Below are 15,363 nucleotides of genomic sequence, written 5' to 3'. Positions count from 1 at the left end.
AGAAATCATATGACATGTAAATAAAGAAAATATCTAACAAAAAAAAAAAAGAGTGGGGTATTGTGTGATAAGCCTGACCATGCTTTTGTTTGGAAGAATGTGGATTTTGGGACTTTGGATTTTGAAAGCAGTGGAATGCTTTAAATGGGGCTTGATGTGCTTTCCTAGTAGGAATATGGAAGACTTTGTAACTGAGAGTAATTTGAATTGTGCAGACCTGGCCAAAGAGGTTTCAGTGAAGAATCTCAGTATGTGGTCTAGAAACTGTTTTTGTGGTATTTTGGTGAAGAATGTGGCTACTTTTTTGCCCTTGTCTGAAGAGTCTGCCTGAGGTGAAGAGAATCAATTAATTGCATTGACAAAGGAAGTCTCAGAAGCAAGCACCCATCATAGACTTTGTTAAGTCTCATGAAGAGTATTTGTAGCAAGCTGAAAAAGGAAAAATATAAAATATATGGTTGGAGTATTAAAGGGGCACCAGGAAGTAAAATGGAGCTGAATCCGGTGTTCAAGGATATCAAATTGAATTAAAGCAGCAGTGACCTTGAGGCAAGACCCCACCCAGCTAAATTTAGGTCAAGGCATGGTAGTACAAGCCTTTAATCTCAGGAGGCAAAACCAACAGATCTCTGAGTTCAAGGCCAGCCTAGAACAGAGCAAATTCCAGGTGAAGAAAATTTAAATCTGGGCTTGGTGGACCACGCCTTTAATCTGGGTGTTTAGGAGACAGGCATGCAAATCTCTGAGTTCAAAGTCAGTCTACACAGCAAGTTCCAAGGCATCGGATCTTAGGCAATGAAGGAGTTGAAAAACAGAAAGCTGGTGATAATGTAATAGAACAAGGCAGGCCATGTTCCAGCTCCAGCAAGCAGCAGAACTTGGCAGCTTTGGCCACATGGCTCTGGCTTTGGAAAAGAAGGGACTACTGGGACAACTGATGTTAGTTAGCTGGAGCTAAGAAATTAGTGGTGATTAAGAAGAGACCAGCTTCACTGAGGTGAAATCTGGGAAGGGTTTTCTGAGAGCACAAAGAAGCTGTGTTCCAGGGCTAGAGAGATGACTCAGAAGTTAAGAAAGAGCACTGGCTGTTCTTCTAGAGGTCCTGAGTTCAATTCCCAGCAACCACATAGTGGCCCTCTGTAGTAGGACCTGATGCCCTCTTCTGACTTGTGGATATACATGCAGACAAAATTCTGTATACATAATAAATAAATCTTTAAAAAAAAAAAAAAAGAAGAAGAAGAAGAAGAGGAGGAAGCTATGTTCCAGAGATAGTCAAGGTTGTACCTCGTGCTGCATCTAGCGTTGGCGTTGCTAATGTGTAAGAGTCACCCAGGTGGTACTAGTTTTGAGGCATGAAGGCGTCATGAAGAACAGGTGAGGCTTGGCACTGTGAGGGGCCCTGGAAGGCCATTGGTGAAGGTGCAACCTCATTGCAACTGAAGGCCCAAAAGTGAAGGAGTCATGTAAAGGAATTGAGGCTTGGCACCATGAAGAGAACCTATGAGAAGCTATTGGTAAAGCCTAGTTGCAGCAGAAGACTCTAATGTATTGGAGATGCCAGTACCATGGGATGGTCACCAAGAACAGCAGCAGCAGTGGAGTGGGTCAACCTGAGCTAAACAACTGAGTTAAACGTGTAAAGCTGTCAAGTTACCACCTGGCGAAACCTAAGTACTTAGCAGTAGTTCTAATTTACCATTAACCACTGAACTACTAGGATGGATACAGCAAGGGAAGATCAAGTAAGTTCAAGATTACATTTTCACCAGAACAACTTGATTTGGTTTCTAGCTTGTAAAGAAAAGGCCGCTTCTTGTTTACTTTAACCTTGAGATTCACTACAGATGACGAGTGAAAGAGGTGCTGAGATGACAGCAAGCTGTAAACATGCAGACGCACATCAGGAAAGAAGAGGCAGTTAAGGACTATGTTCCCCAATCTTAGAGTAATTCCTCAGAAAGGGAGTCAAGCTCCTAGGCACACGGCTGGTAATCACAGCTACTCAGGATGGTAAGACAACAGAATGACCACTCCAGGCCAGCCTGGACTACAAGGTGGGACTGTTCCAAGGAGAAAAGAAAAGAGAAGCATGACAGAAGACAGCGGAGTGGTGGAGGCCCTGTCTTGCAAGTGCAGACGGTTTGTAAGAATGGCTCCGAGAAGCTCATACATTCCAGTGCTTAGTCATCAGGAGTGTAACTGATAAGATCAGAAGGACTAGGAAGGGTGGCCTTGTTGGAGGAAGTGTGTTGCTGAGGTGGCTCATATATTTCAAAAGCTCATACCAGGCCCAGTTCTCTCTCTGCCTGTATCAGGATGTAGCTCTCAGCTACTGCTCCATCTTCTCTCATATGTGGGTCCTAAATTTTAATTCGCATATTGGTAGGGAAACTAGAAAGGGAGCATGAAAGGAGAAAATATCTTAAGGGGCAAGAAGAGAGGAAGGAGGAATGGGGGGCTGGAAATCTGGTCCAACGGTCAAAAGTGCTGTTCGTGGAGAGGACCAGTGTGGTTCCCAGTACCCATGTCAAGAGGTTCACAACTGCCTCTAACTCCTGCTCCAGGGATCCAACACCATCCTCTGGACTCAATCGTGTACATGCCCACACACAAACACACAAAAAAAGTTTGAATTCCTTTTCAAAAAAGGGCTGTGGAATATATAAGGCATGAAAGGAGAAAGGGGCTCTTGGCTGGGGAGAAAGGGAACCATTGGGAGGGAAAGGGGGAGGGAAAGGGTGTGAGAACAAGCATGTGTAAAGTGCCTTAATAAAGCCCTTGCTGACCAGTGAAGTATGCAGACGGTCACTTCCATTCTGCAAGTGATAAAACTACAGGAGAAAGTTAGAAAATCTGCAAAGGTCACAGCAGCAGTGAACAGAGCTGGGGTCTGACCTCTGACCTACAATCTTCACATTACATCACTAAGATTCCTCCAGGTAGATGTGTATATGAAACTAAGGTTAGTGACACTGTTTTAGTGGTTAAGAATAACAATTTCTACGATGTTCTGAGTTCTACAAAACACAAAGCCATACAAACCACACCATGGAACCACTGACAGTTAGAGTGACCTTTTCCTTACACTACAGAAAGAACTACAGAAATGAGATCATGTAAGAGGGGACAAATGAATACTCCTCCCTTCGAGAGATGGTCACTGAGGTCTGAGGTGTGCCAGGATCCACGCTAGATACAGCGTAATCAGAGATGGTCAAAGGGGCAGAAGTAAAATTTCCAGTTGAAGACAAATTCAAATCTCCTTTTTATTGCTTTTCAGCTACACACATATAGCCAGTTATTATTGCCAAGACCTTTCAGTTTTTACCTAGAACTGATGTCACAGTAAGTTTTAGTGAAAAAAATACAGATTAGTGAGGGGTTTGCAGCCCCTTAGGACGAACAACAATATGAACTAAGTAGTACCCTCAGAGCTCCCAGGGTCTCAACCACCAACCAAAGACTGCACATGGAGGGTTCTGATTGTTCAGGCAGCATGTGTATAGTAGAGGATTGCAAATTCAATCATCAATAGGAGGAGAGGAGCTCGGCCCTGTGAAAGTTCTGTGCCCCAGTGTAGGGGAATGCCAGGGCCAGAAAGTGGGAGAGGGCGGGGTGGCAGGCATGGGGTAGTGGGAGGCAACAGGGGTTTGTTTTGGTTGTTTTTGTTTGTTTCTTTGTTTTTTGGAGGGAAAACTGGGAATGGAGAAATTTACATATAAATAAAGAAAATATCTAAAAAATATATAGAGAGAGAGGGATTAGGAAACAGGGCAAAAATACTGTCCACTCATGATGCTGTTTTTTTAGCTTATATCCATCCAGAGGGGTTTCCAAGATATACAGTGTTCTTGTGTCAGACTTGTAATTTAGGGCGTGGCAAGATGTCTCCATGGGTGAAAATGCTTGTACAAAGCCTGACAACCTGAATTTGATCCCTGGAACCTACATAAATGTGGAAGGAGAAGACCAACTCTACAGAGCTATCCTCTGACCACTACAGGCACGCTGTGGCATGGTTGCACCCCCATATTATTACACATGATAAGAATAAATACAATTTTAAAATGTTTAAAAATTAGAAGTTTTAGATTAATAGCAAAACCTAGCTAATTGGGTATGTGTATGGATAATTTTCAGAACTGTGAAACTTCAAAGATGAGATTCAATATGCAAGAGATGAAGAAAGTGGTGTTTGAAGAACACCATATGAAGAAGCACCACCAGACAATCTATATTAACTATAATAAACAATAAAACCAAGCCAAAATTATCCGTACCATTGTTTGACTGGTAAATTAAGGGTAATTTCTTGCCAGTGTCTCTGAGCTTCATAATCACCAAACATAGGTGGTTTTCCAGCACCTAGAATGAAAACCAAAAAGAGAATAATAATGAACTTTTAGCATACTGTGTAGGCCTTTTTTTTCCTTATAAAAATGTCCTATATTGCTGGGCAGTGGTGGCGCACGCCTTTAGTCCCAGCACTTGGGAGGCAGAGGCAGGCGGACTTCTGAGTTTGAGGCCAGCCTGGTCTACAGAGTGAGTACCAGGACAGCCCGGGCTATACAGGGAAACCCTGTCTTGCGGGGGACAGGGGGAAGGAAGTCCTATATTACAGGGATAATACAAGCTAAACAAAGAATGCAGGAGTTACCAAGGTCAAAGATGAGGCCTGAATCTAATACTGCAAGTCACCAAGTGACCACATGATGGGCAAGTTCCTTACCCTCCCTAAGCTCAAGAACCACACAGCCTACTCAGAGAACCCCTAGTGCAAATACCAGATAGGTGAACACCCAGCAGAGAGCCCAGCACAGCAGGCCCTCAGGAAGCAGGGCCACTGGAGCACCTCAGTTTATTACTAGGACAGGGCATGCATGATTGTTTTGTTTTTTTCAGTTTTAATTTGCTAGCACAGCTTTAATCTCAGCACTGAGGAGGCAGAGGTTAGATGATCTTTATGAATTCAAAGCCAGCCTGATCTACACAGTGAGTTCCAGAACAATCAGGAATACACAGTGAGACTCTGTAATAAATAAACAAGCAAACAAACATGTGCGCACGTGCACACACACACAAAATCCAACAATGTTGGGGGAAATATAATGTATAGAAATCAGAGGACGCCTCTCAAGAGGCAGGTATCTCTTGCCACCTTATGGGATCCAGAGACTCGAGCTGTCCAGTGTGCATGCAAGCACCTCTACCCAATGATTATCTTGCCAACCACCAGGCTTACTTTGACTTTATGAGAAAAACTGCCACCAACACAGTGGCTTACATGTGAAATGTCCTCTCAAGACCCATGTTGGAGCGCGTGGTCCACAGCTGGAGGAGCTGTTTTAGAAGGCTGTGGAACCTTTCAGAGTTAGAGACTTGAGCAAGTGGGTCAGTGGGGCAGGGCCTTAAGGCCTGCTAGCCACACCCTACTCCAGGCCTCTTCTCTTCCCTCTGGGGATTCAGCATGAGCAGCCTTTTCCCATTGCTGCCACAGTGCCTTCCCCATAGTGACTTGCCAACCCTCAAACTGGAGGGAAGATAAACTCTTGTGTGGCTTCATGTACAGCATTTGGTCACAGCGATAAGAAAGGTAACAATGCAAATACTTCAGGAAAGTATGATAAATTAACTACAAACATCTGCCTTCACAAAGTGAAAATAAAAAACTTAAGGTTGAACAGAGAATTTAAAACAGGCTATGTATTGATAAGGATCAGACTACTATCAAATGATTTATATAAAAACTCAAAAGGCCAATGAGATATCTCAGTAGCTAAAGCAACCTGCCACCAAACCTGCGGTCAATCCCTAGACCACACATGGCGGAAGTGAGAACCAATTACTAAGTTGTCCTGACTTCCACACGACAAGCACCACACACAATAAGTAAATAAACAGATTTAAAAAAAAAAAAGTTTGTAATTTATTATCTTCAAAGTTATAAATAAGGGGTAATAAACCTTTAATAACTAACATGTATGTCTAGTGCTAAATACAATGATCCCGTGAACTAAGTGTTATTATTTCCCTACTTGAAGACTGGGGAAAAGAGGAAATCGTCACTTACGCAGTAAAAGCACGTTCCAGATCTCAACCAGCAACTTGCCTCTAGAACACGTCCTCTCGTTTTAATCTTTTTTTTAAGAGTACCTTTTTAATGGTTTACTTTTATTTTCTGTGCACCGGTGTTTTGCCTCAATGTATGTCTGTGTGAGGGTGTCAGATCCCCTGGAACTAGAGTTACAGATGGTTGTGAGCTGCCATGTGGATGCTAGAAATTGAACCTGGGTCCTCTAGCAGAGCAGCCATCTGTCCAGCCCCTAAAAGCACATTCCTAACTCCTGTCCTATCATGCCCGCATAGATGACAAACCTCCATCTAGCAAAGAGAAAGCACCTATTAACAAGCAGTTGACCGCTGAAATGTGAGGAAGCCCAAAAAAGTACAATAGAGTCACAGGCTTTAAGTAAAATCAAAATCAAAGTGGCCATCTATAGGTCTAACCTACTCAAAAGATATGTCCCACTGAATAAGGACAGATCCTGCTCACTGAATCTAGCCCAGACTTAGAAAAGGTGTTTGCTTTGGTGGCTAGATTCTACCAATGGTAGAATTTCTGAGGAGACCACCTGTAGTTATGGGAAAAGCAGACTAACAGTTCGGTACACTATATATGCATGTTTACAGACATGTACATGAGTAACTGGCACAAGAAATGACCCACAGTTCAAACACACTTGTACATATGTGACTCCCTGTCTCTCAGAATGTCTAACTCATCTTTGTCTCCTCAGGACATGTTCACCTAGTGCCTCTCAGAGCACCTGGCAGATTCCCAGTGACTGCTGACATAGCAAAGACGCTGGTGTAGCTAGTGTGGCACAGCAAGGCTTTTTATTCTAACGATGTGAGTCCTTCGGTTCCCACTCAGTGAATGCTCAGCATCCATTTGTGATGGCAGACTAGTATGCCAAGGCTGTTTGAATATAAAGCCCATGTACTGGCTCTTGCCCCAAACACCTTTACCGTATGGCACTTTAAAACTTTTGTTCATTGTTTACTCTCTATTCTATATATAACTTCTATCAGTTCATACATACTGCCTTCAAGAATTGTCTTAGAGGACCAGGGAGAGGGCTCTACGGGTAAAGTGCTTGCTACTGAATCCTGCTGGTCTGAATTTGATCCCTGGAACCCATATAAAAAGCTGAATGTGGCAGCGCACATCTGTAATCCCAGTATCTTTAAAGCAAGGGAGAAGGTAGAGCAGAAGCATCCAGAAGCCTTTGGGCCAGCTAGCCTGAAACAGTAAGAGCAATCCTGCCTTAATGAGGGAGTAGGGGAGAACACACTCCCTCAGGTCATCCTCACATCTGCACTTACACTCACACACTAAATAATCTTTAATCACCTCAGGGGTATGGCTGTATCTTAGTGATAGAATGTGCCTAGCATGTACAAGGTTCAATTCCTAACGCCAAAAAAAAAAAAAAAAAAAAAAAAAAGAGTTGAATTGAGTTGAGTGTAATACAAGAATCACTTCAAAAGTTAAGAATGAATGGGGCAAGGAAGACAGCATACATCTTTATTCTTCTACTTGAGAAGTAGGGATAGAAAGATCTCTGTGAGTTTGAGACCAGCCTTGTCTACTTTAGGCCAGCCAGAGCTACATTTTGAGACCCTTATGTGTGTTATGTGTGTGTGAATCTAGTTCAGTGAACACAACCACTGAATATATAGTTTCTTTGAAAAGACAAAAGGAGGGTTTCTTATTTTTTTTTCAATGCCATTAGGATAATAAATTCAGAAAACATTTTGGTAATTCCCTATACCTGAAGAAAAAAAAAAATCAAACTATCTTGATTTCCTAAACTACTCTAGAAATCGTGCAGTAGATGTGGAAGAATTTATTACTGCTCTCTAGCAAACAGAAGAATGGATAACGACTCTCTTCAGGGTTGGGAAACAAGTTTTTACCCAGAGTCTGACCTACTTCAATAAATTCAGCTGACACTGGCTATGAAATTAGTACTTAAGTTTTTAAAACTGCTAAAGTGCCCTCAAAGCAACCCAGAGGACAGCCCAACTGTGCCTGTGGGAGCTTCACTCAGAAGGGCAAAAGGATTCCTTCCACAGTGATTAAGTCTACACACTTACTCACAGGAGAATGAGAACCACAGAAAGACAACACAGCAACGACCGACGTGCATTGACAGAATCCCAGCTCTGTCACGTTCCCAGGAAGAAGGGAGTAAGGAGGACTAAAAATGTTCACTTTATTAAATGCTAACTTATTCAAAATGGTGTTTAAATATGAATAAGCAGTCTGTCAGCAATGCATACTTTACAGTAAGCTTTAAACTTTCTAAGAAAAGAGTCGACTGCATTTTTTCTATGAATTTCATCTCTTGTTTCTGGTAAGAACATGTAGTCGTTCACAAATAGGAGTGGTTAAGCCAAATGAATTTAACCAATTAAATCTCATGCTGTCACGGCTTTTAATAAATGATATTTTGCAAAAGCTGATTTTTTTTTAGGTTTATTTTTTTAAAGGTCTTTTTTTTTTAAAGACTTATTTATTTCATGTATAAAAATACTGTAGCTGTTTTCAAACATACCAGAAGAGGGCATCCTATTACAGATGGTTGTGAAATGTTGCTGGGAATTGAACTCAGGACCTCTGGAAGAACAGTCAGTGTTCTTAACCCCTGAGCCATCTCTCCAGCTCCCTTATTTATTATATGGAATACACTGTAGCTGTCTTCAGACACACCAGAAGAGGGCATCAGAACTCATTACAAATGGTTGTGAGCCACCATGTGGTTGCTGGGATTTGAACTCAGGACCTCTGGAAGAGCAGTCAGTGCTCTTAACTGCTGAGCCATCTCTCCAGCCCAAAAGCTGATTTTTAAATGACTTTTTCCTTAGCTACCAAAATGAGTTGGGGTTGGAGTCAGGGGAAATAACAAACAAAACTCTAATGTTGTTATAATACTTTAGGTAGAATGCGAGAGGCATTGGTAAATCTCTGTGAGAGGTCAGGCAGGGGTGGCACACACCTTTAATCCCAGCACTTAGGAGGCAGAGGCAGGAGGATTTCTGAGTTCAAGGCCAGCGTGGTCTACAGAGTGAGTTCCAGGACAACCAGGACTACATAGAGAAACCCTGTCTCAAAAAACAACAACAACAAAAAATCTCTGTGAGAAATAACAAACTAGTACTAAATAAAAACCTGTCTATTCTCCATAGCTTATTTAATGCAACATATTCAGTATCTTAGTTCTGAGAAAAAGCAAGACTAAAAACAAAATGGGGATAAATTTCAGAAGAAATTAAATTACAATAATGTATTTAAGTAGTTTCCTAAATGATGTATACACTTCAAAGGAAGAATAATTCAGTAAAACTAAAGAAAGCTAACCTGAATTTCTATATTTTAATGTGACAAAGATTTGGACATGCTACCCAAAGTACAGTTGGTGACACAATGCAGATGTTAAGCAATCTGCTGAAGTATTTATTGACACTCCTGCTTTGTATAAAAGCTCAGAGAAATTAAATAACTTCCCCAAGATTAGGCAACTCACAGGTAAATTACTAAGATTTGAGCCCATGCTTACTACACCACATTCAAGCGACTTTAAACTTTCTCAAAATTACAAATTCATCTGAGGGGCAGGGGTGGAAGAAAAGTTGCTGGCACAAATCAACATCCATGTTTGGATGCATGGAGCTATCACAATGACTCAGCCGCTGTACCATGACAACACAGCCCCACCGTGTAGCCAAGTTGGTCAGGTCCTCTCTTTCTCAGAAGCCTTGGAGCAGAGTCACACAAGCACTGACTGGAATCAAGTGATCACACTTGAACCCTGTCGTCATTTATTAGTTGTCTTGGTTTTTTTGGGGTTTTTTTTATTTTTTTTTATATGTATGGATGTTTTGCCTGCATGTATATCTGTGTACCACATGTGCATGGTGCCTACGGAGGCCAGAGAGGATGCTGGATCCTCTGAAAATGGAGCCACAGCCAGTTAGTAGCACCAAGTGGGTGTCAGGAGCCAAACCTAGACACCTTGAGCCATCTCACCAGCCCACTTTCTTTCTTATTCCAAATTATGTTCAGATGCATTAGTCCTGGCGAATGATCAGTGTGGGCTAAATATCCAGTGTCATGACCATCACTGGTCAGGACTGCCCCATTTTGTATTTATACATATAGCTATTTCCCATCTTCAGTGGATCTGTTAAATACTAAAATGTGCAGTGCCAGTCATCCTAAATGCTCAACATTCACTTGCTACGAGTTCTATTCTGTCTCTTTACCTCTGACCTTTTTCCTACCATCTTTTTTATCACCAGAAAATTCTACAACCAGATAAATGTAAAACCTAAACTCTGCCATTTCCAAAATGGCTATGCTGAGTTACATCCTGGTTCTCTTTTCTCCCCAGGACACTTCTCCACAGACACAATCAATTGTTCATTTTTTTCCTCCCATTTTTATTCCTTTTGAAGACTTTTTTCAATCTTAATTCTTTTTTGTGCTTAAGATCACTCTAACACTACATAGTGGTAGCTGTATTCTCTTATGTTTCCCTCAAACCCTTAAGTCAGACATCTTATCTCAAATCCGCTCTGGTGTGCTTTTCATCAGTCACTTCTGTCACCCTTGTACCTCAAACATAACTAAATTATCACTTCTTACAATGACTGATTATCTATGTGAAACTGAATTCTATGGCATCGATATTCACTTTACATTTCAAGCACCCAGCACATGTGATACCTGCCACAAAACAGTAATTACAGACCTGCAGGACTGAATTTGATCCCATCTCCAGGCTGCAGGATCAAGCTCCATCCCTCATTTCAATTGTACTCTGCTCCACTGTTTCCTTTCTCAATCTAGTAACCTGCCTCTCCACCACAAACATCAACAAACACAAACCCTGGACTCTGAGGCCATCTTCAAGGACTAGCTGAAGACAAAATCACACCTCAATTTGTCATACTACAGTATGACAAGCTAGAGTACATTTTTGTCTTCTCACATAACACAGTATATTTACCTCTTACACTTTTTCATTATAATTAGATGGATATATTTCCTCAATCATAACAATAAGAACTCAAATTCCTCGATTTCAGTCAACTAGGACTATTTCCCAATCTTTGAGACAGGAAAAGGACACTACCTGAGTAAGAATTGAGAGAAACCGCCCACCGCACAGTGAGTCCTATCAAGACCACGACTGTCATCCAGGACCAGCTCTCCATAGCTCTTCAAACTCGGGGAGGAAAGCAAAAGCCAGGGCTACAATGCTTCCTCCAAAGCCAGTCACTTGTCTCCTTCTTCAAAGCGATGTCACCATCCCTGCAGTTAGGAGCGTGAGAGGATCTTAAAGGATGCTTTGCTTCAAAACAATGAAAACTTGATCATGTCTTTATAGCCTAGGGAGAAAACACAAAGAACCAAGACTTAACTCAGCACAGCACCCCAACAAAGAACACGTGGGGCCACTCCAGAGGTGGTTCTGGAGCAGTAGATTGGGCGAGCTACCGAGGGCTCCAGGACTGAGACACATACCACAAACAACAGTTCTTTTAAGATAAGATAGACAAAGGCTTGGGGATTGTTTTGTTTTGTTTTGTTTAAAGGCAGGTTTATTTGGAAGCTGCTCTCAGGTGGGAGAGTTCACTGGCCCCTAGGACCAAGGCCAGAGAAGTTGCCATGGGGAAAGGGGAGGGGCTAAGGGAGGGGGGGCTGGGCCCTCAGTTCTGGACTATAACCTACAAAGTAACTTTTCCCCTAAGGTTAGTTATGGCTATGGTGCTGATCACATCGACAGACAGCGAGCGCTAACACAGCGAGCACTAACAACTAGGGTAGATGTCTTCTGATTGTCCTCTGTTCCAGATCATCTGAGTTTCTAGGTACTTCTTCAGGAAAGTCTACAAAAACAAAAAACAAACAAACAAACAAACAAAAAACCCAAGCCTTTTGATAAGAGGAATGATCAGCATCATGAATTTATAAATGTTAGAAAATTTAATAGGTATCATGCTGCCCAGCTTGCCAAAAACACAATGGTGGGAGACCAGCTACATGAGAGATGAAACACTCAAGTACAAAAAGGTTTCTCTAGCAACTATGGAGAAAATCTAACCCTACATCTAACAAGGATTTATAAATTCAAGTATATTCAAAGCACTGTATTTAAATGTGTGGGGGGGGGAATCAAGTGTGTGCTCACTGACAAGAAGTCAATGGATAGCTAAAACTCTTCAGTTCTGCATGGACCTATGAATGATGGCCCATTTAACAGACACGTTGATTATCAGCAAGAAAACATGGTAGGAGTGTAGTCCAGTGGTAGGTCCTGGGTTCAATACCCAACATCAATAAACATAAACACTGAGGGGCAGACTGTGAAAATGAGAGCTGCCCAAACACAAACAGGCTTCGCAGGAAGGACGTTCCTCTTCAAGTTCAAACGGGAACTGGCTGACTATTTGATGGTGGCATTTGAGATGTGGAGACAGGATCTCACTATGTTGCCTAGAGTGGTCACCAACCGGGAATCCTCCTGCCTCAGGATCCTAAGCACTAGGATTATAGGTATGTACCTATAGGAATCTTGAAGATTTATTTTTTTAATTGTGTGTGTGGTATATGCATATGTCCACAAGAGTGCAGGTGCCCTCAGAGGCCAGAGGTGGCAAATTGCCTGGAGCTAGAGTTACAGGCAGGTGCTGGGAATCGAACTCAGGTCCTCTACAACAGAAGCACTCTTAACTGTTAACCAGACTCCGCAGCGCCCCCATTTTTAAGAGTCAGAAAAAAATGACTAATTTTTTTTAGTCAGCGTCTCCCTGCTACATGCTGACACTTTTACAGAGCCTCTCTGACATCAATCATCAGTCCAGTGACTATCCTATCCCATGCCTTCTAGCCCAGCATTTTCCTAGCCCAGAGGCAGGCAAATCTCCAAATTCAATACCAACCTGGTCCACAAATCGAGTTCCAGGACAATCAGGGATACACAGAAAAACCCTGTCTCGAAAAAATTTATTTTTTAAAAAAAAAAGAAAAGCACCATTCTTGCCAACAAGCCAGTCTGGTGGGAGCATTTTTTTTTTAATTGAAGTTCTCTTCAATTAAAGTTTCTGACTCTAGCTTGTCAAATTGACAGTAAACTAGCCAAGACACATATATGGTACTATAAATTAAGGAAAAAAAAATACCTGAGGGTGGAGGGAGGGTTAGTGAGGATGGGGGCTCTCTGGAGAAGTATTGTGAGATGAAATGAATATTGTTATTTGAACTGAGAAACAGTAAAAAGATGCGTTCACTGGGTGAGTAATTAATGAGGAACAATTTCCAGTACAGTTATGTACAGTGTAGTTCTGCAAGCATGTTATTCCAACAAAAGAACTTAGGAAATGCCATTCACCTGTTATTCAGAACAAAATTGCTATGTGAGCAAAGATCATCTCTAGTCATTTCAATGTCCTTCCATCCTTTGAGCGCGAGCGCGGCTGGCAGAAAGCAGGAACCCACTTGAATAGAGAAGACAGTAGGGGTGGACAAATGTGGGCAGGTGAAGGGAAGAGAGAGTGAGGGATACTAGATTTTCGGAAGTCCTGTGTGGTTATTCAGTGAAACACAGGGTCTCACCGTGTTGCTCTGGCTAGCCCAGAACTCTCTAATGTAGAATAGACTGGCCTGGAAACCCGAGATCCGCCTGCCTCTGCCTCCCTGTGCCACCATACCGGCTATTTCCCCCTTAAACTGTGACTGCTGGGCCACCTGCAAGAGCAACTCAGCAACTTTCTCAGGAGGCCACGCACAGGTAGCAGGCACATCCCGACAGGAGCCAGGTCGCCAAGTCCCAGGCTGTTTCTTTTTCCTGCTAAGGTAACCTCGGGACATCCGCCTTGGGAGGGTCAGACCCGTAGGACGGCGGGGACAGGGTCGCCGGGGCCACTCCGGCCAGGCCGCGTCAGCTCTGCAGGACGGCCGCACGCCGGGGGTCTAGGGGATGGGCGAGACCGCCCAGCAAGCCCCCGAGACGCCCGCTCGAGCCGGCTGCCGGGACCTCCAGATGCCAACCGCCTCTAGACCTCTGCAACCCCAAGCTCTTACCAGCCTCTGGTCTCCGGAATTGGCGCCCGCAGAGAAGCAGCAAATGCGCCTGCGCACTCAGAGCCCAAAGATCACGCGCGCCCCCAGCGGCCCTCACGGGGGCGAGCCCGTAAGGCGAGGGGGCGGGGTGATGGGCGGAGTCATCGTGGAGGGGCTGGACGGGGAGAGCCGGACTGCCACGTTTCGGGAGGCGGGGTGCGAGCCCTGGAATTCGAGAAGCCTGGCGGCCGGGGTTAGGTCAGGGGCAGGTGGAAAGCCCCTTGCTCCTCTTTCCCGGGACCGCGGCCAAAGCTCGAGCGGCTGCTTAGCCCACGGATTCCTGTGAGGGGCGGCTCCCGCGCGCTTCGCAGTGGCGAGCCCTTGGCCAGTCCTCATCCCGAGTGGCAGATCTTCTTCCTGGGCCAGTGCCCTCCAGCAGCCACCAAGCCAGCCTACTTTCTTAGAGCTAAGCAAAGACTACTTGCCTAGTAAAGTTGGGAAGTTGCTTCTAGTGAGAAACCATTTCTAGAGCCTTTGGGTTGAGCCTGTGAGCAGCAATAGCCACACGTGGTGACTTTCTCACCTCTAGGGAGGCTGAGGCAAGAGGACGGAGAGTGAGAGGGTCAGCCTGAGATACATAGCAAGACCCTGTCCCCGACCCGCCAAAAAAAAAAAAAAAGCTCTGTCCCAGAATAGACACTGCATGATCCATCAGGCAACTTGAACCAACAGTTCCCACATTTGCCAAAAATAATATATCCCTCCTTCCCTCACACCCTGCTTTTGAATTGTGCCATTTTGTAGACACCAACTCCGACATAAGTGAAAACAAATATTGAGTATTGCTAGGACTGCTTTACTTGCTTGGGAGGGAGGAGAGAGAGAGAGAGAGAGAGAGAGAGAGAGAGAGAGAGAGAGAGAGAGAGAGAGAGAGAGAGAGAGAGAGAGAGAAGTACACAGGTAACTGTGTGTACTTGAAGAGGTCAAAGGTCGATGTGGGTGTCTTCCTCTATCCATCCCTACCTTATTTTACTCAACTTGGAGCTCACTGTTTGACTACACTGGCTGGCCAGTGATCTCCAGTTATGTTTGTCAGTCTTTGCAACATGAGTCGGCTTTACTACATGAGATCCTGTCTCAAAAGAAAAAAAAAATTACCATAGAAATATGGCAAGCTATGTCTCTGTGCTCATAAAATTATCTTCAAAAAGCATTTCCCATGCAAAAAA

At 43.5% G+C, this 15,363-nt stretch overlaps 1 protein-coding gene across 3 annotated transcripts in view; it reads right to left on the bottom strand.

The window, feature by feature from the left end:
* Window positions 1–14,252, bottom strand: part of Alg6 (ALG6 alpha-1,3-glucosyltransferase) — a 38,731-nt gene extending 24,479 nt beyond the window's left edge. For 2 of the 3 annotated variants that reach the window (XM_031377929.1, XM_031377931.1), the window contains exons 1-3: window positions 14,156–14,252; window positions 11,205–11,460; window positions 4,284–4,368 (exon numbers count right to left, since the gene is read on the bottom strand). In XM_031377929.1, coding sequence (XP_031233789.1) covers window positions 4,284–4,368; window positions 11,205–11,286 — 167 coding nt within the window. In that variant the 5' untranslated portion in view covers window positions 11,287–11,460; window positions 14,156–14,252. Of the gene's footprint in view, window positions 1–4,283; window positions 4,369–11,204; window positions 11,461–13,463; window positions 13,570–14,155 lie in introns of all 3 variants that reach the window. The other variant, XM_031377930.1, reaches the window with a different exon arrangement.
* Between the last annotated feature and the right edge of the window lie 1,111 nt (window positions 14,253–15,363).

Source organism: Mastomys coucha, unplaced genomic scaffold (genome assembly GCF_008632895.1).
Source record: "Mastomys coucha isolate ucsf_1 unplaced genomic scaffold, UCSF_Mcou_1 pScaffold18, whole genome shotgun sequence".
NCBI lineage: Eukaryota > Metazoa > Chordata > Mammalia > Rodentia > Muridae > Mastomys > Mastomys coucha.
The sequence above is the reverse complement of the archived record's forward strand: the minus strand, read 5'-3'. Positions and strand labels throughout refer to the sequence as shown.